This window comes from Varanus komodoensis, unplaced genomic scaffold (assembly GCF_004798865.1).
Source record: "Varanus komodoensis strain SLA01 unplaced genomic scaffold, ASM479886v1 scaffold10, whole genome shotgun sequence".
In the NCBI taxonomy this organism is placed as follows: domain Eukaryota; kingdom Metazoa; phylum Chordata; class Lepidosauria; order Squamata; family Varanidae; genus Varanus; species Varanus komodoensis.
Window position 1 is genome coordinate 6,209,034 of NW_025335269.1, and position 25,890 is coordinate 6,234,923.

General features: G+C 41.5%; 2 protein-coding genes across 4 annotated transcripts in view; both read right to left on the reverse strand.

Annotated features, from left to right (window-relative positions):
- Positions 1-4,631, reverse strand: part of UPP1 (uridine phosphorylase 1) — a 10,827-nt gene extending 6,196 nt beyond the window's left edge. The window contains exons 1-3 of the mRNA XM_044453555.1: positions 4,396-4,631; positions 3,394-3,455; positions 2,284-2,401 (exon numbers count right to left, since the gene is read on the reverse strand). Of these exons, the coding sequence (XP_044309490.1) occupies positions 2,284-2,401; positions 3,394-3,443 (168 nt within the window). The 5' untranslated portion in view covers positions 3,444-3,455; positions 4,396-4,631. The remainder of the gene's footprint in view (positions 1-2,283; positions 2,402-3,393; positions 3,456-4,395) is intronic.
- A 9,099-nt stretch (positions 4,632-13,730) lies between these two features.
- Positions 13,731-25,890, reverse strand: part of CUNH7orf57 (chromosome unknown C7orf57 homolog) — a 31,495-nt gene continuing 19,335 nt past the window's right edge. For 2 of the 3 annotated variants that reach the window (XM_044453567.1, XM_044453581.1), the window contains exons 8-10: positions 23,842-23,957; positions 22,809-22,826; positions 18,548-19,358 (exon numbers count right to left, since the gene is read on the reverse strand). In XM_044453567.1, coding sequence (XP_044309502.1) covers positions 19,312-19,358; positions 22,809-22,826; positions 23,842-23,957 — 181 coding nt within the window. In that variant the 3' untranslated portion in view covers positions 18,548-19,311. Of the gene's footprint in view, positions 16,021-17,606; positions 17,793-18,547; positions 19,359-22,808; positions 22,827-23,841; positions 23,958-25,890 lie in introns of those variants that run through there. The other variant, XR_006416936.1, reaches the window with a different exon arrangement.

Consider the following 25,890-nt stretch of genomic DNA (forward strand, 5'->3'; position numbering starts at 1 on the left):
GGGAGGGAGGGAGGGAGAGAGAGAGAGAGAGAGAGAGAGAGAGAGAGAAATATCTCATATTCACCTGGTGCATTAACACTAGCCTAGAGATAAACATGAAAAATACTTTTTTAGAAATGAGCTGTCAAAATTATTTCTAACTATGTTTACTTACACAGCCAAGTGTTAGTTCCCGAATTATTTGTAAATGGCAATGGAGGAAGGGGTTCACTGGAATTTTACCAACCAAAGGTCCCCAGAACAATTCCCAGCATCACTACTCAGAGCAAGTGTGGGCCACCTGTGGCCTGTGAGCCACTTGAGCCTCCTGAAGACTATTCCTGGAGCACCCCATGGGTGGCTGCCACCACAGTATTTTTTGCCACCCCATCTGTAAACAAGGAGCTGAGTCAAATGGTAGGGAACAGCTAAAGAGGGGCTTCAGAGAGCCTTTGCCAGTCAAAGCTATCAGTCTTGGGTTAAGCAGACTAATGATTAGACAGAATGCATGGATAGGAACAGAACAGTTATTAAACAGAAGGAAATGATGCAGTATTGTCAGATGTTCAATGCACAGGTTCAACATGAAATAATTTCTGGAGCTACATATACAACCTTTCAAGCTTTAAGCATCTCTAGCTCAGAAGGAAGAATTCCAGAACATATAAATGCTCTTTCTGTATACTCTCACAGTTTAATTACAAGGGTTATCTCTTCTTTATCACATTTACAGATACAAAGTACAAAAAGCAAACCAATCCTGCACTAGTTAATCTAGATAAGCTAGATGTCACATCTGTTGGGAGTAAGAAGGATGGCAGTCTTGGGCCATGAACTTGGTTGTTCCCATAGGAACTGCTGGCTGCATCCCAGATAATTTGGAATCAGAAAGTGAAACAAATTACAGTGGAACTGGGGAGGATGGCTAGGTCAAGATTCTGAGATGAAGCTGGTGGAGGTGATTATCTCAAGGCCGGATGCTTCACTGAGCCAGGCAGTTTGTGGGAACGACCAAGATGTACAGCTGATGGGAGGGATCTCTGAGGATGATGAATTCTCAGCTACAGACTTACCCCCACCCCCACTATCAACTCCATGGTAAAGTGCCAGAATAGATGGGAGGCCCAATTGAATGAGCAGACATGCTTGCCTTCAGAAAGCACCCCCTGCGGGAATGGGGCCCAGGCATGTTCATAAGGAGATTTCCTGGAGGTAAATACTAGTTTGGGTTCAACAAACCACTATGTGCATGCTCAGAGATCCATTCTGCATGACTTGTACTTTGGGAGCAATAAAAGTTTTTCAAGGAAAAAGGTCTTTGGCTTGTGATTACTGGAGGAGTAACCTCGGCTCACAACAGTATCCACTGAATATAGAGGGTACAGCAGAAGGCAATTTGAATCTAGTAGACTGCAAGGGTTTCTGGATCCCAAATAACAATACCTACCACTAAAGCCTTTTCCCCAACAATATTAGACTGTTAGACTCTCTGGTCTGTAGTACCTCAGATGTAAATTTTATAGGCAGGTGTATGAATGGCTCACGAGATACTGCAGTTGATTGGCTGCATTCTCTGAGGCACCATGTTGAGTCTGTCTATGCCTACCTTCTCCCCCCCTCCCCCCCCCACTATTCTGTTCCCAGGTTGGGTTGATAGAACTCAGACTCTTGGGGCAAAAAATAGATCTTGCAAGTCCCAAGTCTGCTCCTACAAGGCCTTTATTTATTTATTTTTCGATTTATATCCTTCCTTTTTCCTACAAAGGGCTCAAGGCAGCTTACAGCTCCTCTTCCATCTTATTCCCACAACAACAACACTGTGAGGTAGGTTAGGCTGAGAGTCTGTGACTGGCCCAAAGTCACCCAGTTGGCTCCATGGCCGAACAGGGACTAGAACCCAGATTGTCTGAGTCCCATGCTCTTAACCACTACACCACACTGGCCTTGACCTTTGCATATCTGCCTAAGACTCACCTCTTCATGTGGACTTGCCCAGAAGTATGACCCAACCAGTACAGCTATATGCCTTATGGCGGGGCAATGATTATTTTTATGGTTGTATTTTTATGGTTGTATTTTTAGGGTGTTATACTGGCAACCATAATGACATTAACTGCTTTGATTGTTGATTAGATAGAAGAATAAAACCTATGCATGCATGCATGTATGCATGCATAGATAGACAGAAAGACAGACAGACAGACAGACAGACAGAGAAATGAACTCAGCAATGGTGAAAGGGCAAGAGGCTCCATAAGACCCAGAAGCTGCTCCTCTGTTGCACAGTATAACCCTCTATTTTACCTTTACGTCTCCAAATAAGGCAGGAAGATTGTGAGTACCAGTTCCAAGGGCAAAATGATACAGGATGTCATCTTTCATCTTTACAAGGTGTGGGTTGGGGACATTAATGGAGGATTCTCTGTCAAAGAGGAAAGTCAGTATGAATTTGTAGCATGGAAATCAGTATCTTTAATGAAGGGAACCAGTATGATGACTGGAAAATAGGGGCTCTTCCCGATTGCAGCATGGAAAATTTTGACTTTTCTGACATATTACCATTCTGGATGAACTTCTTCAATACATTCTTGTACAAATAAGTACTTCACTCCCTGGCCTGTGAAGGTCAAGTTTTGTGAACAGTGAATAGTCTATTGCCAACAGGGCATTGTGTTTAGTAAAAAAAAAAAGTGCTGTTTGATAGGAGTTCAAGAATTCCAAATTGAGAAATTCAGAATTCAGTTCTATACTCTGGATATCTTTCCAAATATGAACAGAGAAAAAGTGGGATCACAACCACTCACACGTGTAGGCCTCATTCCAAACATTCAGCATAGTGTCTGTGCACAGTTTATGAGTGTGCAGGAACTTTCAGACATTACAACTGCAAAAAAGGAACAGGGCTAGGTCAGCAGGCACAAATGAGCCAATCTTCTAAATTCAGGTGAGTGTCTGAAGAGTTTCCTGGTTCTATATCTGCAAAGCTGCTTGATTTCATCCAGCTCCTTTTTACAGAATTCTCTGAGCTTCCATTAGAACAACTGTTTGATAGATATGGAGAAAGTTATTAAGATAGTCTCTAGGCTCCTTGTAAGCAAGGACAGGTTAGAAATACAGGTAAATCAAGAAGAAGTCCTTTGCTATTAAAAAAAAAAAAACATTTTGTGGCAAACATTTTTATTTACTGCAGTTTTAGTTCTTCATTAGGTAACATAAATGTTAGATAAGAAGGATGCTAATTAGCAGGGACACCTTGATGTGCCAAGGTTCACGCCTAATTTTCCATCTGTAGAAATACCACTGCAATATAAAGGAGTTGGAAGGCTATCTGCTCCCCATCCCTCCCTCCTCCATTTGAGAGGAATTCTGTACTTCCTAAAAAAGCATGATAAATAGAGCGGAATCGGTTCTTACTCTGAAGACTGCTTGTCCCCCGTCTTCTGCAAAGCACCACCTGAAGCCATTGGACTTAGAACCTAGGGAGAAAACACCGGGGACAGCTGCATGGCAGAGCTCGCATAAGGACCGTACAAAGGAAGTGAGGCAGGAGCCGGACGGTAGCCGTGCGTGGCCTCGAGCTGGACGCCTGCAGCCAGGTGCACACGGACTTGGGAGCAAGTCTCATCGGACTCAGCCGGGTCAAACACGTACAGTTCCGGTGTGCCTGTCTGAGGAAAGGTGGGGAGAAAGGGAGCTCCCCGGGAGCCTCATCCAATGGTAACCGTCGTGGTCCAGGCTACAGAATCAAACCCAAAGCCTCCCCTTGCCTGGGATCCTTCAAGCTGCAGAAGAGCTGCACTTCTGGATGCAGCCACGCAGAGGGCGGCACCCGGCGGGGGGAGGGCGGCACCCGGCGGGGGGGGGGCGGACCTCTCCCACGTCAGGCGGACGGCTGGGCTAGGCTTGGAGCCGAGGGCACGTTAGCCCACTCTTGGACCGACAAGGAGCACCCGGGAGACTGCCTGTGGGAAAAGATTCCTCTCCGCGGACACTGAGCGACCGGGGGTGCTCCCTGGCGGCTTGTTGCACAAAGAGGCGATGGCAAAGCCACACCTCGGCGCTGCCGTTGGCAACTGGGCAAGCAGGAATCCGGGAAGACTGAGACCACAGCCGACCAGGGGGCTCCTGGGAAGCTGGACTACAGCTCCCAGCGTCCCCCTGCCCGCATCCACCCGGCTTGGGAAGGCTGCCATAACAGAATGGCCACACGGCGTGGCGCCCGCTCCTCCGCCGTCCTCGTTGATGGGAGCAGCCGCGCCGGCTCCTGCGGCCCCCGGCACCAGGGCGTGGCGGGAGCGGCAGGGACGCAGCTGGCCAGAGCTCGAGCCGCGTTTGCCAGCGGGTTGTGGACGGGGAGATCGTGGAGTACGGGAGCAGTGAGCCTGGCTGCGATACGCGCCTCTCCCGCCTGCTTACCTGAACGCGCCCAGAACAAGTGAATGGAGGAGCGAGGGGACGGGCACGTTGGCTCAGGAACGCTTGATGGGTTGACGGCGACTCCGCGGCCGGCTGCCCATTCACGAGAACGGGAGGCTCTCTCTGCGCCGTGCCAGCCCCGGCTCTGGATTTCCTGTTGTTCTTGCTCCGTCAGTGCGCTGCTGCCTAAGCAACTGGTATTGCTGAAAGGAAAGTCCAGGTCTCTTCCTTGTTCGGTTGTTCCTGGTAGCCGCATTAGTCACTTTCCTTGCCAACCCGGGGGCAGGCAAGGAGGGCGTTATTGCCGCATTCTTTTTGCTGGGGCTCCTGAGTCTTTAACAGGCAGAAGAAAAATTTCAGCTGGACACATAGCTGTTAAAAGATTCAGAAATCCTAGCAGTCACTAATAATTGATGGGAAGAGGTTTGCATTGTGCTCTTCCTTGTTTGGTGACAGGTGTGTTTGCGTGGGTGTGCATTATACATTTTAAAAAAATATTGCTAAATTTATATCCTGCTTTTCTTTCAAGGAGCTCAAGGTGGCATATGTAATTTCCCCTCTCCCCATTTTATTTTATTTATTAAAACAAGCTGCGGACCTTGTCCCTAAGAGGGAGTGCAACCCCATTCAGAACAAGGTTCAGTTTTATCTTCACAACAGCCCTGTGAGGTGGGTTAGGCTGAGCAGGGGTGAGTGGTCCAGGTGAATTGAATGGCTCACTGGGGCTTGATCCTGGGTCCAACTTATTTTAGTCCAACACCAGCCACTATTTATTTATTTATTTGGGATATTTCTAACCCGTCCAATCACTACATGTCTCTGGACGGCTTGCAATAGTAATTCAATAAATACAGTGATATAAAATGTCATCCTAATATCCCAAGCAATAATAAAACTAATAACCCTAATAACCCATGACTGGAGTAAAAGCCTAACTATTTTTTTAAACTTTAAAATACTGGGTAAATAAAAAGGTCTTGACCTGGTGCTGGGAAAAAAAATAATGCCACCCTGGCTGTCACCGTGCATTTCCACAGACCCATGTATGCATCTTTTTCGTATTTGGGGCCAGTTAAGTGCGCAGGGGTGCTTGGTTCATGGCAACTATCCATATGAAGCTTCCTGTCTGTTGCCAACTGGTCAACCCTTTTGTGCCTTTTTGTGTTTGCTTGTTTTTTTAAATCACCACAAGTTTTAATTTTGAAACACCCCAGCATGTTGCTTAAAGGGAGGAAACCCATAAGGCTCTCTTGATGCAGAGCAGCTCTTGGAGTTTGTGTGCACTTTCAATATTTCTGAGACTGTAGTGTGGCATGATGTGAACTGGCCAGTAAGTTTCTGTGGGCCCAAGCCCCTCACTGCAAATAGTGTGTCTATAGGATTGATTTCCCCTGAAAGATAGGGGAGACTTTGGCTCCTCTGTGCCTGCCTCTCTCTTTCTCTCACCCCGCCCCCCAGATTTTCATGGTGTCAAGTGTGCATTTCCATGAACTCTGCAATGCAGATAAACAGGAAGGAACACAAAACAATGCAATACTGGGTGGTGGGGGCAGGTGGATTTGTATTAAGACATAGCATGATGTGATACTTCTGCACATAAAGTGCTACTTGTGATCAGTCCAGTTCCTCCACTCAGCAAATATATTTTATGCAAGAGCATTTCCACAGCTGTCAACTGCACAGAAACCCTGGTTGCTAAGAACTTAAGGCAGAACTTGGAGCAGCATCTTCCATGTGCAGCCTCCCCAAGCTCTGGAGGAGACAGCAGGACATAATTTGTCCTCCTGCTCTTTCTTAGCAGCTGCTGAGTTAGATGACACTTCCTGCTAGGCCTAGTCCAGAGAAGGCCCAGAAGAAAGCACTGGTGTTCTCAGTGAATCAGTAGCTGCACCAAGCGAAAGGAGGTGATGAATGGCATTCTGCTGGAGCTCCTCCAGAGTCCCAACAGAATGCGGCTGGGTAGGAGGAAAGCTGCTTGCAGCAGAATATACCACACTTGCTCTGGATTTGCCTATCCAAGTACTGCTTGTCCCAAGCTGCTGCAAGCACCCACCTGCTTCAGCATGTCAGAGGAGCTCACCCAGAGTGGCAGTCTCTCGCCAAGTGACCCTCTAGCATATCAGGCTTCCAGATGGTTCAAAACCAGATTAGCCACATTTTGCTAATATGTGAGAAGCTGCCAGGTATTCAGGCACATCAATGGTCTTTTTAGTTATTGTAATTACATCCAATAGCTGCTTTGTCTTATCACTGGCTTTCTTGGCTTTTATTTACTGTAGGCTGTTCCTCCACTGTACAGTGATGAATATCTTAGCATAGTCCTTAATTGCTAGTCTGTATAAATGGTCCTGGTAACAAAAGCTCTAGGGCTAAGAACTGTTCTTTTTTTTCCAGTGAAAATGTTATATTCACTTCTAAATTAAAAACATAAACATGTACAATGCATAGTAAGTTATCACAGGCACAGAATTGAAACAATAGCATAACTAGGTTACTAGGGAACTACTATTTCTCAGGCCATTATAAGCGTTACAATTAAAAATTATACCGTTTTTATGGCTTTCCTGTAAAATGGAAACTTGTGGTACATTATGTAGTACAATAGTGCACAAGAATCAGATTTCTTAAAATACAGACAGGAAACTAAGGATTTCCTTTTATAAGCTCCTCTTAATAACACACACATAAAAGCTGTTCAGCAAGCAAGCACAAAGATAGCCATATTCTTGAAGCACTTTCTATTTCCTAATAGCTACTGTAATTGTTTCTCCCCTTATGCATTTTCCAGCTATGAATAGAAGTTCTCTAGTCATTCCTTGCGAGTGTCATTCAGATGAACAAATATTCCGTGCTAAGAAATCAGACAATGCTTATTAGTAGAGCTTGAGCATTAACAAACTATTCTCACAGAACTGAACAGGAAATGTATTCTCAAGAGACTTCTTTAAAAATATCCCTAAGTGAGTATAACCTGTAAACTTTGTATGAATCATAAAAGCAGCTTTTCATTCTCAATTAAAAAAAATGTATTTCTGGAAACAACCAAAAACAAAATGTAATGAAAGCACTAACAAAAAGTGCATTTTCTTCTGAGAAACTGCAGTGCGCTTCCAGTTGGCAAGATTGTGAGGAAGAATTCAGATACTTTTGTATTCATTTTAGACTAATCCCAATTTGTTATGATGACAAAACTCGGACAACCTGCAGTTAATCTTAGTAGGTTTGCTGAAGAAAGTCAGCTACAAACTGTAATTCACAAAGCTACCTTACTTCAAATAACAACTTGTTAAGATTTTCATCTTTTGACCATTCAGACATTCTGAACTTCTTGCAGCTGTGTCTGAGGAGAGGAGATGGGAGGGTGTGAGAGGCCACAGTTCATTCTCATAACCCTGCCCATAATTCACTTTACACCTGAATGTGGCCAATGTTGTCATCTGTGTCAATGGCAGTGGGTGCAGTTCTCATCACAATCAGTTTATTAATACAGTAAATGACCAGCATGATCAAAGAAACAATATCAGGTTCCCGGTTACTGTACATTTATACTTAAAATCCAGAATCTAAGCAGATGATACACATTGTATTTTTTAAAGGCAGACATTAAAAATTAATATACAATACCCTGTTGGATTTTACAAACAGGTGCCAAAAAACTTGCATTCTGGGTTGTGATCTGTGGGTTAGTTCCCATAAGAAAAATCTTCTGCATTCAAGTGGCTGGTAAATTTTCTAATCGGGGAGAGGACAAACTTACCACATACTTCCTGGTAAAGCAAGCAGTAAACATGACAGAGGCAAGCCCTTTCTGACACAGATATCCTTCTATGGCAGTCTTCAACAACAGTGGAGGAAGCACTCCCCATCTGGCTGGAAAGAAAGCCCTCCAATGCCTCAGGAGTTCTAATAAGGAGAGACAGGCAGCTGGTGCTACAACACATCTAATATTCTCCACAACCAGGAAGCTTGGAGTTCTACTGATACCCTCTTGTTGTTCGATATCTAACAGCCTCTGCCTTATGACCACTTTCGCTGGGTCCAAACCCATTGCCAGGACAGCTTCCAGGCAGAATCCCAAGTTCCTCAGCTTCAGGCAGACTGCCTTAAGCCAGGAAGATCTTGGATAATTATCTTGGATAATTAAAAATGTTAAACTCTGTTGATTGTAATTTAGCTGGAGCCAAAAATTGATAGAGGCAAGGGAAAGGCTGGCCTCGACTTCTACCAAGTGCAAACACATTGGAGACATGGCTGGATGCTTGAAATATAGATTTTAAGAACCATGGTTGAACACATTCTAGAAGAGCAAAGCCAGATTGGGGGGGGGCAGCACTATCCCATATAAAAGATGGGACAGGGTTTTAGCTTGGTATAATTTAAGTGCCGCTGGCATATACTGGATACCATGAATACATGAGAATTGAACTATTGCCCAGCCGCCCCCTGAGATCAGCGGGAGAGGCCCTTCTCCGGGAGCCCTCCGTGAAAGAAATTAGGAGGGTGGCTACTCGGAGGGCTTTCTCAGCGGTGGTGCCTAAGTTATGGAATGCGCTCCCCAGAGAGGTCCGCCTGGCGCTGTCGTTATTTGTTTTTCGGCGCCAGGCGAAGACCTTTTTATTTAAGCAGCATTTTAAATGTTAATATTTTGAATTTTATCTGGCCAGGGAGGCTTATTTTATATTGTATATCTGTATTTTATTTTAATGTATATATTTTTAAAGGTTATTTATGATGGTCTAACTTATTGTTGTAAGCCACCCCAAGGCTTCGGTGAATGGGGCGGCATAAAAATGTTTTAATTAATTAATTAATTAATGGGGGAGATTTCCAGCCAACTTCCAGCTACGTATTCATGATGGGCAGTTCTCACTCCAGCTGATCATCACTATCAAACTTAGCATATTATTAAACTTTTTTATATTGACACTTGAGAAATAAAACATTGCTTCCATTAGATTCATTGCCACTCATTTTGGAGCTGTAGTTAGCCATACAGAACATTCCATACTGTAGATCAGTGTACATTCTTCTAAACTTGGCATTCTTTCCTACAACTCCTGCTTCCCTAGTGCCGAACGAAAATCCCCCCTGTACCAATCTGAGCCTGATTCACTGGCTTAAAAGGCCAGTGTTCCACCCTGTGTATGAGCCCATCTAGGTGGCTGTCTTGCCCAGAGCCCACTTATAACTTAGCCAAGCTAACCTGAGACAGTCTGGCCATCTGTGTGTATTTTCTAACTTGGCTGCTGCCTTGTAATTCTTACAAGACATTAAACTCATCAGCTGAACAAGGTACGCTTTTACATTTGGTGAAAGTGAAAATATATGTTTATGATTTGTAGATAGCCACTCAAGTGAGGGCAACACAATATTCCCATTTTCAGGTGTTCCTGGTAATGAGGGGTATCTTGGACTACTTGTATTTCAGATTTCTAGCTCATGGGAAAATGTCCCAGCATGCTCAGCCCCACTTGACCATTTTTGTATACAGTATCACAAGCCAGGTGGTCTATACCTGCTTTCCCATCACCAAGTGAGAGACCTGCCCCTTCTCCAAGAAATCTGTACATGTGCCAGGGGAGGGATCTTTCACTTCATGTTGTCCTTCTGAGTTCTTTGAATGGTGCAGGAAACTCAGAGGGGTTGCCTTCATGCCAAGAATGTGCTTGAATTAGGGGTTGTTATGAAATTTATGACTGAGTTCAATCTTAGCCAAATAATGCCTGCTACTCCTATAAAAACAGTGCCTTAAAGCATCACCACAAAAAAGGCCCCCTGCCTCCTCTGTTTTTGCTGTGTAATTCAAGCACTGTATATGAATGATTCTTATTGCTTCTGAATTTCTAGCAAGTCTCACACCTGAGGAAAGATTTGCTTAATCCCATTTCATGAATCCTACACACATGCTAAGGTTTTGAGGCAAGGTAAACTCAGCAGCAACCACAAATACTGGGCAGCTACTAATACATACCAAAATGAGCAGACCTTTTATTTGTATATATGATATTAAAGGTTATGACAATCCAAATCTAGGTGAATACTCCTTTCTTTTTATTTAACTTCTGGAGAAGGCACCTCAAGAACATTCAGCAAACAAATGGAATACAAGAAGAAAGAAATTCTGATTAGTTGCTACTACACATGATTAGGACATACAATATGGTACCATGATTGGTCAGGTTATTAATTGGAGCAAGTGAAACAATATATATGGTCTCAAATATATTCACCAAACAAAGGAGGTGCACTGAAAAAATGCTGATTTTGAAATCAAGTTCTAAATTATTTCTGCTTTTAAAATAGTTTGTCATTTGCTTAACAAAATCTAAGATATGCTAGATCTGCTCCTATTACTTTTCTAAACAACTTTATTCCAAGTAAAACAATCTTTAAATTTTTGACAATATTTGATGAGAATTCTTTTTACTACATAGTCCTAAGGCAATAATTAAAACATTGTTTCAGCTTCCTAATGGTTTATTCAAATGGCATCTGAGTATTTGTATCAGTTTATATGATATAAGGCATACACCAGAACAATATAAGAATGGGATTGAAAACAATGCAATTAAAATTAAGAAATATATATTAATTTAGTATAGCCCAATGTCATAGGAATCTGGCTCATTTTATTTACCTCATTCAACACATGGAGACATGAAAAAGAAAGCTTAGTACTGCAAGGCTTGTATTAGTCAATTTAATTTCATTTGCATGAAACTATACACTTAGGTTCCAGTGATGCAACACCCCAAGACAGCATAGATTAACTAAGTCATGTGACTTCAGGGGTGCTACTATTCACCAGCTCTCAAGCGGATGGCATTGTTGAAACCAGGCTCTCTAAGTAAGCCCAAATTGAAGTTGGTAATAACTGACATTAGGAGCAGGCAACATTTAAGATACAACAGATGGGTATTTTGATAGCAGAAGTGAGAATTCAGATATGAAAAGCTTATTGGAACATATTGCCAAGACTAAATTCATGTCAGGTGCACACTTACTGAAACAAATAGAAAAAATGATCAGGGATGGATGTGGCCCACTGTTTAGAGAGACTGATAGAATCTAATGCATCGAATAGTGCAGCCTGCTTCCCAAACTGTAACACAATTGTCTGCACTCAGTGGTGTTTTGAAAGAGTGACAGAATTGGTGGCAATTCTCTAAACTGTCTACTTTTACTCATTGTGTTGTTTCTGGCTGAGATGTCACTAAATCTGTAAGACGAGAAAAGAGGAAACTGTTTACTAGAACGCAGCCAATAAAATGACAATTTCTTTTCTTTATACAAAAATTCTTTTTTATTAGAGAAGGGGCTTTAATTTGTCATGTTGGCTTGAAAGGGAGAATCACCCCATCTTGACAAAAACTCTGTCCTCTCAATCCATCACTTAACTGTTCTTTCATTTGAACAGTGTGACTATACTAGCATGTATAGTAGTATACTGTATATTAAAAGTATTATAGAAAGTATACATGTTATCCATATTTTCAGTGAAGCTTACTGTTCAGTAAGCATGCATAGGACTCCAGTCTTAGGCTTCAACCCTACACAGCCAAGAATAAGTCCCTTTCAACTCAGTGAGGCTTACTTCTGAGAAGACCTATCTAGGATTGCACCATTAGTATTTTTAAAGGCAGGTGTTAAGCAACAAAACTCTAAGACCCCCTAGCAGAGGGCTGAAATGCAACTAATAAAACAAAGCTGCTCTGCAATACTTACTTAATTTTCTTAATTTGAAGTACATGTTCCTTTTGAAAAAGTGTTCTTTGCTTCTAGTAGACCTCTGCTGTCTGGACAAGTTTAATGCACCTTCAGACACTGATCCTCCTTATCCCAGTGGTTGTGGCTAATTCACCCCACCCCTTCTCTAGCTGTTCACTAATACAGCCCATTTGAGAGTCACTGCTGAAATCTTACTATGCTTGATCTATTCTCCATAGGCACAAACAATACAAATACCATCTTTTCTGCTTGGAAGGTTCTCCAACATGGGATTAAGTGTTAATAGATATTTGAGATGCAATATAGTCTGCCTAACAGAAATCTAAGGTAGCAATCTGACTATTCCTGTGTACTGTACAACACATCTGAATTTTTCTTGCATTTATAGACTTCTGTACAAGGTCTGATCCTTGCTCTGCTAGCACTTGCAGGGTGAAGCATGCTGCTCTTCAGCAACATGTCACTAGGGGGAGCTGCATCAACGCTTCAGATTCTGACAATATGCTCTAAATTAGTCCAGAATGGAATGCCTTTTTATGCAAAGGCCCAGCTGAATCAGTAAGATTGCTTTTCAGAAAGGCTCTTTAAATCAGGAAAGAAATTAATTCATAGAAAGGCTCCCTCCATTAAACCAAGTTTCTCTAAACTGGGCAGAAATTTTGCTTTAATCAGGCAAATGTGGATGATTTGACATAAAAACCTTTTTAGGGAGAATGCTATAAAAGGAGGGATTTTAATATGGCTGAGAAAGTCATCAAGCTTGCTAAATGTGTTTATTTAGCTCTGCCAACCAGATAAATATTTTATTATTAAACAATCATTTTTACTTAATAGGCAGGTATTCAAGTTGCATGCAATACCTGGGTAACATTCACAGTAATAAGAATATATTTAGATCTTAGCTACTATTTCAGTTTTGATCATCATAATCAGAGAATATTCAGGAATGTTAATTGCTTGCCTCATAACCACAATTATCATTTTTGTGTGTGTGTGTGTACATTCAAAATTGTCTTAAAATAATTGTTACATAGAGCAATCAGTTGGAATTTATAACAAGCAAGCAGATGGTAGGGGACAAAATGCATCTCCTCTGCAGACTTTGTAGACAACTAAATTTGTGGGCTTATTTGGAAAGTTGCATTATGAGTATCTCACCATTGGCAAGTACAGTAACTTGCACATGCAACAGTAGGACCTGGATTTTAAAAATCAAGTATCAAAGATTACTAACATAGGAGAGACCTGTTTGCTCCATAGAGTCTTCTACTTCAAGAGATGGACCTGAAGACCTCAATAATTTTAGACCAGGAGCAAATATTACTTTCCTGGACAAGATTTTTCAGCAGGCAGCAGCCAAACAGCTCCAGGCATACTTGGGTGAAAGTGGTTATCTAGATCTCTTCCAGCCAGCATTCAGGCCACATTTGCTCCAGAAACTTCTTTGGTCATCCTGTATGATGACATGGAGAGAAAACCAAGGTGTGATCCTGTTGGTACTGCAGTGGCTTTTAGGATCATCATTAGTCGTGGTATTGTTGATGTCCCTGCTAGCCAGCTGACTTACAGTCCCACTAAACCAAGTGTCAATGAGGTTCAGTCAGGTGGAGATTTGTTCAGTTTTCTTTATTCAGCTGAGCAAAGCAACCAGGTGTCCGCTCCCTACACGCTGGTAGGAAGCGACACACACATTTCTCCAACTGACTCTTCTTATACTTTTTTCCTTTTTCACTTAATCTTGCCCCCATTGCTCCTTCACCCAATCCCCTCTCAGGGTCTGCCTGACCCTTGACCCAATCCCCTTGCGGGGTCTGCATGTCCACTGCATGCCTGACCTCGTGTCTTCTTCTTCACACTACCTCTTTGTCTTACTTTATCAGCATTCTTTTGCCTCCCCTTTTTCCTCTCCAAAGCAAGCAGTTTTACAAAAAGCAAATGGTGTTTATTAGGCTAACCAAGCTCCTATGCAAGCGGCTTTTTACAAAAGCAAATAGCATTAGTTAAGCTAATCAGGTTCCTTCAGTATCCTTCCAAAATGGCTGACTGGGTTGGGAGCAGGGGGTGCCATATTGCAGTGGTTTCACCTCTACTTGGATGGCCGGCTCCAGAGAGTGGTCCTTGGGAAACAGTGCTTTGCCCCTTGGACTTTCCAGAATGGGCTTCCTCAGGGGCTGGGTTTACCCTCTATGCAAGGAGAGTTCTCCTTGCTTTACCTTGGTTACTTGAAGCCCATGTGGCCTTGGAAGCTGAGTGCCTTCCACCAACTTTGATCAGTGGCCCATTTATACCTTCATCTAGGCAGGGATAGCCTGGCTTCAGTAATCCACACTCTCCCAGATTGTGCAATGTACTCTACCTGGATTGGCCCTGAAGACCATTCAGAAGCTGCAACCTGTGCAAAATGCAGCAGCCAGAGGGTCAGAATATATAACACCAGTTCTGGCCTTGTTTACATTGTATGTGCTTCTAAGCTTTATTCAAGATGCTAGTTTGAACCTATAAAGTCACTGATGGCTTACAACCACAATACTTGATGGGACACCTCTCCTAACTAAAGTTTACCTAGACAGTACCATCAAGATCTGGGGCCTGCCTCTGATTGCCACCTCCAGTGGAGGCTGGGTTGGTGGCAACAAGGAGGAAGGCCTTCTCAGTGACAGGTCCCCAATTATGGCAAAAGCACCCCACTGTGACCCTACTGGTGCCTATGCTATTTTTTCAGGGGCAGGTTAAGACTGCTCTCTATCACGGGGTATATAGTTAATTTTATATTTTACTGAGGCATTGTATCAACTGCTTAAAAAGTCTTGTGACTTAATTTGTGTTACCTACAGCTGCTTTAAATTGTTTTGATCATTATCTCTATTTTATATAGCATTTTATTTTATGTGCTGTTCTATACTGCTAAGAAAGTGCCAGCTACTGGGCAATATGGAAATCAAATGAATGCAAACAGAAGTTAGAATTCTTTCTCTTCATTTCAACACTTTTTACCTCCCCCCCTTGGATATTTGAATGCTATTTCTGGGATAACAGTGTAACACTTCGAAGGAGAATTGTTCCTCATCTCTCCCTCCTCCATTTTGAGGCATTCTGCACTTCCCAGTTCTTCATCTGAAGACCATTTGTCCCTCGTCTCCTTCTGCAAAGTAGTACCAGAAGCCATCGGACTTATCCGCAACCAAAGGAGAAAACACGGGCAAAGCTGCATGGCAGAGCTCGCAATAAACATCGTACAAAAGGAAGGAAGGAGCCCTCCCCCGAGCTGTACGCCTGCAGCCACGTGCACACGGACTCAGGGACAAGTCTCATCGAACGTAACCGGGTTAAACACGCACAGTTCTCGTGCGAGAAAAGGTGGAGCAGAAAGGGAGCTCCCAGGGAGCGTCATCCAAAGGAAACCGTCGTGCTTCGGGCTATAGAATCAAGCCTAAAGGCTCTCCTTCCCTGGAACGCTTCAAGCCGCAGGCCATCCCACTCTTGGACGACCAAGGAGCACGCAGGAGGCTGCCTCCGGGAAAAGGCCCCTCGTCTCTGATGCTGAACGACAGGACGCGCACCCTGGCGTCTTTGTTTTACGAGTCCGGAAAGCTGGAGGCAGCGATAGCAAAGCCAAACCTCAGTGCTTCCCATGGCAACCGCGCAAGCAGGAATCCAGGAAGGTTGAGACCACAGCTGTCCGGGGACCTCCTGGGGAGCTGGACCACAGCTCCCAGCGTCCCCCTGCCAGCATCAACCCGGAAGGCTGCCATAACGGAATGGCGGCACAGAGCGACGAGCGCTCTCTTGCGCCCCTCTCTGATGGAAACAGCCGCACCGCATCCTCCGGACCCCAGCACAGGGGCAGTTGGAAAGACAAGATACTGCTCAGTCCTCCTCTTGACCTCTCTGCTCCGACTGTCACAAGGACACAGAAGTAAATGATCTCATTATAGTTCTGGACGAAAACTAACCAGAATTAATTCAACATAGATAAAGGTAGTCTCGTGTTTCTGTTAAAGGAATGGATATGGGATGGGATATGGTTTGGCAGTTATGGAAAGGGCATAACTGGCCCGGAGGAGGGCCTTCTCTGCGGTGGCGCCCCACCTATGTAATGCGCTCCCCAGAGAGGCCTGCCTGGTGCCGTCATTTGTTTTTCGGCGCCAGGCCAAGACCTTTTTATTTAAAAGTTATTTTAATTGTTAATTTATGAATTGTATTTATTGGGTTTTTATGTACATGCTGAGATGTTTCCGGTTTTCTAAGTCTGATTATATGGCTGTTTATTTGTGTTTATTTATTGATGTTGTAAGCCGCTCCGAGGCTTTTTGCGAATGGGGCAGCATAAAAATAAAATAAAAATTATTTTATTAAATAAAATAATAAATAAATATCTTAGTTGATCACAAGATGAGCCAACAAGCAGTGTGACTGCTTAAAATGGCAATGATACAATCAGGCTGCATTAGGAACAGCACAGTATCCAGATTGGGGAAGGAAACGGTTCTGGTATCTTGTGCCTTGGTCACCTCATGTTAGGCATATTGTGTCTAGATCTGCATGCCATGTTTTAAGAAGGGCATTCTCTGGTCGTCCAGAGAGTAACAACCAGGATGGTGACCAAGTCCTCTGCGGAAAAGTTAAAAGACCAGGGTATGCTTGTCCTGGTGAACAGAAGGGAGAATTGATAGTCATCTGAAAGGCTGTTGTGCAGATAATGGAACAAAGGTTTGTTTGCAAGTGTAAGACTAAGACCATTAGGTGGAAAATGCAGAAAGACAGTTTGCACCTAAACATTGGAGAAATTGCCTAATACTAAGAACTGTTCAACAGTCTTGTGAAGTGGTGGCTTAGCTTTTGTTAGAGGACATGGATAACCATTTTTCAGTAATGTTGTTGCTGAATCCTGCATTACAGAGAGCTGGAGTGGATGATCTCCAAGATAAGATCCAACTCTTTGATACTCTCCTATGGCTTTTAGATGAACATAACTGCTGACAACATCAAACTCTATGTACCTCTCTAACTCAAGAAGTCCAAATCTCCAAAGGTAACTGATATTTCCACCTCAATACTTTTTTCTTAACCTCAAGACCCAAAACTTCTGACCTTCCCAGTCATTCAACTTAAACAGTGTAATTTATTGCCAAAAGATGTAGTGAAGACCATCAAGTTGAATGGCTTTAAAAGATTAGCCAAATCCATGGAGGATAAGGCTGTCCATTAGTCATGATACGTACATATTACTTCCACTATCAGAGGTGATGCACTTCTGTTCCTTAACAGTTGTTGAGGAACACAAGTGGAAGAGTGCTACTTGCTGTCAAGATCCAACTTGTTTGCTTCTCACCAGCCGCTGGTCGGTCACAGTATAAATGGCATGGTGGGCTGCATATACCTTTGGTCTGATTCAGCATGGGTCTTCTTTATGTAGTGACAGCCTCACCATCCATCCTGTTAATCAGGCATAAAACAGTTTCCTTACTGGCTACTTTACCCACTTTATTCAGTCTGTTGCCAAATGTTGCTTCTCCTGCATTGATCCATAGCTTCTATGAAACACACGTCAATTTGGATCTCTAGTGTAGGATTCTAATATAGAAGTCTCTCAAGAATCACAGACTTTGAAACAATAGAAATGTTTCTATTTCTGGATGACCAATCCAATTTTGCAGCATTCTACTTCCCTGAAAAGGATTGGAAAAAAAATCTCATTTAGGAATGAATAGAACAGCCTTGTTAGCAAAACTGAGCTAAGATCAGCATTGCTCTTTAAAAAGTGAAAACTTGAATAGCATTTTTGAAATCAAGTTTTAAAGCAGTTCTACCCTTAATATAATTTGCAGTTTGCCTAATGCAAACTGCATCCTGTGTTTTTATTATGGGGCACTATCCTATCACCCCCACAGCAAATGCACATAAGCTTCTCAACTCAGAGGTTTATGAGAATCCAGTGGAGAAGGGAGGTGAGTTAACAGTCATCTCTGAAGCCATCACAACTTACGCCCTGTACTTTCTTTGGATGGCCATTTTCAGAAAACTAGTTTTCTCACCAAGGAGTGGGGGCGGGGGGAGGCTGGGGCACTTGCTGGAACAAGCAAGTCCACAGTCTCAGCTTCCTCCCCCTTCCTCCAACTCACGCTTTCATCCTCCTCCAAGACACAGGGTGGGAGGGAACCAGTATGTTTCTTTTTGTACCAGTTGTGGGGTAAGATCTCAGAGCTGTGACTCTAAGGACTGCACAGCTTCCCAGACTGATGTTGGAAAATCCTAAGAATGAACCCTTAATACGTACCATGCCTGCACCAATCACTTGTCTACAGAGTTATTTTGCTATTTTAGTTCAAACTACAATGGCCAAGAGAACTTGTTAATGACATTTTCCAGTTTACTATGTACAGTATTTGTTGTTATTATTCAAATAATAATTGCGGTACAGTTGTTTCCAGTTCCTAATAATATTTATTTAAGTTGAACCCAAGTTTTTATGTACATTTATGACATGAGTATTAATCAGGAGAAAAATAAGACTAGTGTCCAAAATTATCAATGCAATCCAACATTTTGAATAAGAATTCCAATGCCAATATACACTGAAGTGTGTGTGTGTGTGTGTGTGTGTGAAGAAATATATATATATATAAAGGTTCACAAATCTGGTTTTTACTTACCAAATTCAACATTTGCAGGGGGGAACATTGCAAACAGCATGTCTCTTAAAAAGGTCTCATTGTTTTGTTTCACTATACCCTTTCCCGTAGTTCTATGTAATAGCAAAACATTTATTAGTAGGGTCCTATGACTCCATAAATGCTAGTGTTCACTAACTCTCAAATAGCTGGAATGACTTTAGAAGTCAGGACTGTAGAACAAATCTCAGAAGAAGCTAGTGTTAACGGTCGTTAGAAGCAGACAACATCTTAAGATAAGGACTAAGGTATTAAACTGCATGGCAAGCACCCGTATTTTAAAAGCTTGCTGGAATAGATTACTGGACCAAATTCGTATCACTTGCAAACGTACTGAAACAGAAAACTAATGGCATGAAGTGTCCCATTGTTTCAATATCCTTGTTAGAGTCATGTAACCTAACATATAAACATAGAACTACTGAAGCCTGCTTCCTCAGCTGTATTAAGCTTTTTGTACTCAGTGCTGTTTTGAAATAAAAATAGAATGTGTGGCAAATCTATGAAGTATCCACTTTTACTCATTGTCTGTCTGTGTTGATTCTGGCTGGGACGTCTCTGAATCTGCAATACAAGAAATGAGAGCAAAATGTATTCTCACTAAAACAGAGACAATAAGTTTTTTTTACAAGTACTCTTGATGGTGGACAGAGATAAAGCTCTACTTCTAATATTGGCTTGGAGGGAAAAGGCACAGGAATTGAAGCATTACTCCTCTTAACTCTCAGTCCTTACTTTTCCCTTTACCTTATGACTTTAATATGGTGGTAAAAATATTATAAAATACATATGAACTGCCTGAATTTTTGAATGTGCTATATAAACATGCTAATTATTACATACTATTACAAATATGGACATTAACTGGTAAGCAGGGCTAAACCACTGCTTACCAGCTTGGGGCAGTGAGCCATCAGCCATGGCAATCAATGGCACTTAAATCAGTCAACCTGATCTATTCTAGGTATGATTAAATCTGGATCCAATTACTATTATATTAAAAAGCTTGAGGGAAAAAAGGATATGTGCTATGTTAGGAATACTGAATGCAACCATTTGGAAGAAAGGAAATGGAGCACATTCCTAGACTTGCAGATGTTGTCACTAATGTATATTCTGCTTCTCTTTTTAAATAAGAGCACAAAGCATGATTATCAATCAAGACATCATTCAGATCCAAGTAATCTATTTAGTCAGCTCAAAGTATTATTCTCTTAACATATGTATAAGCAACAGAGTTGTAAAACCCTACCCACTGGATCAAAGATGAACTTGTGCCCCTACATATGGTTTGTCTTACCACTCCCATTATCCCTCACCATTGGTTCTGCTGACTAGGACAACATCCAGAGCAAGCGCACTATATCCAAATCACTTATTTTTCAGCTATAGAAGCTCAGGCTTTAACCTGCCTTAGAAATTAGCATTAATTGCTGAACTTCTTAAGGAACATCCAGCAATTGGTCAATAATCACACAAATAGACTGATTAACAGCTGCTTGGTAGGAGGCTCTTAGGGATCTTGTGGACTATTATCAGTGGCAAACTATTTCAAGTCAGTGATGCCTGGTTTTTAAGTAGGTCAGGAATGCATTTCACTACCTTCACCTGGTGAGGAGGCTACAGCTATTTGCATTTGATCAGCAATGATGAATGCATGCCTTTGTACATTTTAGGCTGAATTACTTCTTGACTAGAAGTTTCTACAGAAAACAGAAGCTTCCCTTCTGATGAGCTGGATTAAACTATTCAAATAGGTATTATTTCCCAATAATCTTCTGTGCATTATTCAAGGGGAAGGCTTAGACCTAAAAGCTCTAAGGTAGAGCTGTGTAATTTCAGAGACTGCCTTTCTATTTGATTTTAAAAACTGCTCTCATCATACTACCCATGCACCATACTCTTAACAGAAAGGTACACCAATAAAGTTTTGCTATCTGCTTTGTAACTCTCTCTCCTATGTAAAATATTAATCAAATTAATATTTGAGTATCTTCTACCTGAAATATTTTCTGGTCTGGTTTCAATGGTTTAGGTTCTGGGAAATTTGTTTTTATACAATTCAATATTTAGTACTGAGATATTGTTCTATGGGGTGATTTTTGCTTTATTTTTAAATGGTAATGGGTTGTAGACTTCCAATTTAAGATCAAATGGATGCCAATAAATTATCTTTAATTTATTGAGTTACTATTCTTTCTATATCCTTAATTATCTATTATATCATTGAATCAGATTCCTTTAAGTCAATGCAAATAATGCCCTAGCATAAAAAAGTTAAACCAAGCTGGTAACAGCCAATTAAAGCAACCACCATTTCAAGCCTGTCTTAATGCATGTTTGCTTGGTTCAATGGAGCTTGATCTTAGAGAAGTTTACATGATTGTAACCATGCAGTGCAATCTTCTGCATGTTCACCTGAAAATCCCATAGTTTCCCATGGGACTTACTTTCATGTAAATATGCATAGCACTCCAGCTGACTAGGTTTAGAAAATAATACTGGGGGTGTCCATTTGTATCATGTCATGCAGGTGTGGCACACTTGGATTATGTCAGGGATAAGCAAGACTATGGATCATTGTGGGTTTAACTAATGCAAAACTATGGCTGTTGTAGTTACATACTAAACATGGCAGCTGAGCATTCCACTGCCTCACCATGGGTTAAATAGTCCATACAGAACTGTTGTGTTGTGTGAACAATTCCACAGAGAATTCATTTTACTAATTTGGATTACATGTTCCTTTTGAAAAAGTGTTCTTTGTTCCTCTGCTGCCAGGACAAGTTTAATTCACCTAGAGACTTGTATCCTCCTTGTTCCAGTGGTCTAGACTAATATTTTTTTCCTTACATTCGCCAGCAAAGCACTAATGCAGTCTACTTGGGAGTCACTGTGGATAGCTTACTATGTTTGTTATATTTTTTCATAGGCAGGGATGATACAAATACACATTTGCCTTCCTGCTTAACATTTAATCCCATGCTGAAGAAGCTCCTATAAGATACTGACAATGAATGTAATGACTCCTGCCTAATTGAAAGCTATGGTGACAATCTAACTATTTGTGTGTGCTTTATAAAACACCTGATTTTTTCCTTAAGTTTTGTTTATCCTTCTGTATAATAGGGCTGAATTCAGAAGCAGAACTGTAGAAGGTTAGTGGATCTTTTTGGGCTTCATTTTGTGTCTGTAAATAGCAGTTCTCCATGTTGTATTATAAGCAGCTGCTTTCACACACTGCAAGAAAAACAACAGTTACTGCATGTGCTGGCCTCATTCTTCTTAGGACTCAGGTCAGTATGTAGAATTTATTTTTACTTGTCTATTCTTTGGATGGTGCTTCTCATTGGTAATTTCAAAGTTTAGTACGAAAGACACTGAAAGCAAATGAAGTAATTCTGTCTATTCTTTGAATATGCCTTGAAATAGCAATTAAGATAATTGTGCACCTCTTGATTGTCTCATACCAAACTACAAAGATCCATTGGAACATATTTGTAATACAGTATGTATTCATGATAAAGGAAACTTAAGGTGTTTGGGGAAAGGGGAGGGAAAGCAGCTATTGAAAAACTGAGCTGAAGTTCCATCCCTCTATAAATGAGGAGATACCTGTCTGTAAGAGGACTGAAGGAGAATGTGAACATAGCAACTTCTCCCTTCATAGTTCAAAGGTTTTTGCCTATTAATATAACTAGAAGTAATGATGAACATTCAAAGCATTTGGATTAAGTGTATGCCTTTGGATAAAAACTGTTACTTCTCCTCATTAAATTATCTTGAACTGTTATAAAAGGACTCTATATTTGGAAAAGTTTGATTCTTATATTCCATTATGGCAGAAATGGGCTGTTAGAAAAGGGTCTTGGGTGGCATACATTCTGAGTTTGAAGAGTGGTTTCTTAGGCTGGGCACCCTTTTCAAGTCCAGCTTGAGATCTAGGTTTTCTTTTGTATGACAATCTATTTTTTCTAGCTTTCTGCCTCTTTTCTATTTTCTTCTGGTACTCACTTGGAGGAGGATGAGAATCTGCAAAAAAGAATGAGGAAATTATTTATTCAATATGCATTCATGTACTCAACAGACTCAGTCTAAATTGCTGTAATGGTCTTGCAAAGTATTTCTTGGGGAGAAATGAGTTCTAATGGAATATAGAACATACTTAGTTCTCAAGAAATTATTTTATTATAAAGTGAATCTTTACAACAAGATCATTTATTTAGAGATATAGCTATTATTAGTATATAGCATTATATCCTGCTTTTTTCCTCTTGTGAAGAACCCAAGGTGGATTACCAGGTTCCCTGTCCAACACAGTAACAACCATACCACACTGGCTCTCTAACATATTCTAGTCATCTAAATGAGGTTTACTATGTGCAATAATCCAAAAACAATAATGTTATGCCCCAACTTTAAACTCTTTTATTTGGGACTAAAAGCAATGGCAATTACTTTTGAGTTCTGGTTATGGTTCAGTATGCAATGAGGCATCTCTTACTGTATTAGGCTAGAAATGAATGCAGGCTTATAGGACTTATTTATAAAACACTGCTTTCAGATTTGGTGTGTTCATACTGTACACAATTACAACAGAAACTCATATCTGCAGGGAAGAAGCTCCAAACATCCCAGTGGATGCCTGAAACTGTGGATGGTAGCATCACAGCATTTGCGGGAGTCAGGGGCACATGATCCCCTCAAAAGCAGAAGTACTGCAAATAACTTTAAAGGAAAACTGTAACTATTTCTTTGTGCCCACTGGGAGACAAAACACATGAGTGATTCTGGCTAGTTCAAAACAAAGGTTGTGGCATCCCCAAACAGAGTGTGTAATTCCCTAGAGATATTTGCAGTTTTTCTACTTTCATGGAGGTCCTGTGCTCTTAACCCCCTCAAATGCAGAGGGCCCGTGGTCAACCTCAGTTAAGTGAAACCACAGTAACTGAAATGGAGATATGGGGTCCAGCTGTATACGGTTGTTTTTATGCCTCATAGATTTTATGCCTCAATTTTATTTTGAAAAGTAATGGTAATACATTACCATTCGGCTGGGAACATTTTTTCTCCCACTCATCACGCTGCTGAAGCCACTCATCTCCATAACCACTGCTGATCAGTTTGCTAAAGTTTACAGGTTCGTTTTTTTTGTGAGCAGGCCTACACAGAAAACATTAAAGAAGTATTTCCTTTAAAATTCTAGTTTTGTACCCTTAAATCAAAACAAGATCTCATGTTTTTATGATTACTATAAAATATCTTACAGTGAATAAGCAGATAAGTCTGTAACATTTTAGAAGAATGCTATCAAAATGGTAAATGCCAGTTATACTGCATACCATGGTTTTTTAAGCAGTTTCTTATCAATTTACTAAATTACTAAATTTACTAAACTTTTATACTATTAACAAGAACTAGTGAATATTATTATACATTGCCACTGTTAAGGGCCAAATAGCTCCAAGCTTATTTTTTGAGTTCTGCAAGTTATTTCATACGTTTCCTAAACAGGCTTTATGAAAAAAAGCCTTTACAATGGTACCTTGGCTCACAAACTTAATCCACTCCACGACTCTGGTTGTGACCCAAATTGGTTGTGACCCAAGTCAAGACCCAGTTTCTGGTCGCAAGCCAAGTCAAATTTCCCCATAAGGTTCAATGTAAATAAAGTTAATCCTTTCTGTAACTTTTTTTTTAATCAGAAATTTTGAAACAAAGTGACAAAGTACAGTACAGTATAGTGGAGAACACTAACTTAGGTGGGGTGGGGGGAGGTTATTGTTTTGAGGGAGAGTCCCCCTCCATAAGGACACTGGGGAGATCTCTTTCAGGGGTTTCCTCTCTTCTTTGTCTCTTAGCTGCAGGGTCAATTTGGGTGAAAATTCTGTCTATAGTCACTTGTTTTTTCCTGCGCTGCATAAGGGGAGACCACATTGTTGTTCATCAGATTCAACACTCTGTTCGTTAGTTATGTTGGGGTGGTGCTTCTCAAAGAAATCCTGGCATGGGCATGCTCCTGCAGGAAAGACGGGTGCAATCTCAGCCATCTCTTGCCCCCACCCCCGCAACCAGCACGATCGCAACCATCTCCCCACTCCGCAACCAGCACGATCGCGGCCATCTCCCAGCCCCCCAAGTGGGGAGATGGCCAGGATTGCAGTCGCATTCGTGCAGGGAAGACATGAGTGATCACAGGTGCGCTCCTGCAGGCAAGATGGGCACAGAACAGCACAGCGTTCCCTGCATGAATGCGACTGTGATCGTGGCCATCTCCCCACTCGGGGGGGGGGGGGGAGATGGCCGCGATTGTGCTGGTTGCAGGGGGGGGGAGATGGCCGAGACTGCACCTGTCTTTCCTGCAGGAGCATGCCCGTGATCACGCATGTCTTCCTTGCACGAATGCGACTGTGATTGTGGCCATCTCACCATTTGCGGGGGGGGGGGGGGGTGGCTGCAATCTTGGTTGCCACCCAAAGTGAAGTTCACGACCCAAGTCAAAATTTTCATGAAATTTTTGTTTGTGACCCAATCTGGTCATGAACTAAGGAGTGTGTGAGCCGAGTTACCACTGTATATATCATAATTTGTGAAAATTGTACACAACTACTTTCCTGAGTGTACACACATTGAAAACATGCAGGGAGTACCTGCAAACAAATTAAGTGGCCCCAAATGAATGGGATTTACCAAATGGACATTTTTTACTACTTTTTTTAATGTCAGATTTCCAAGTTGTATGTTTTTGAATTCTCCTTTCTATCAGAGGTATTACAGTAGTTAGTCCAAAACCATGAACATTTTGTTCTCAACTGATAGCAACACCCATATACAGCTCCTTATATAAGACATCACCCCCTCAACTTGTGAAGGAAAAAACTCAAAGGAAACTATAAGCAAATATGAATGGCTGAAGAAAAATTATGATCCAAAACCATTACTCCCACACCAGTTCTATATGAAATACACCAAAGCATAACAAGACATTCACCAGTACAAAAATCATGAAAAACCTAATTACTGGAAATCTATGATATGGAAATTGAAATTCATTCATGTTTTTATATTTATCAACTATTTAATTTTGTTCATGAAG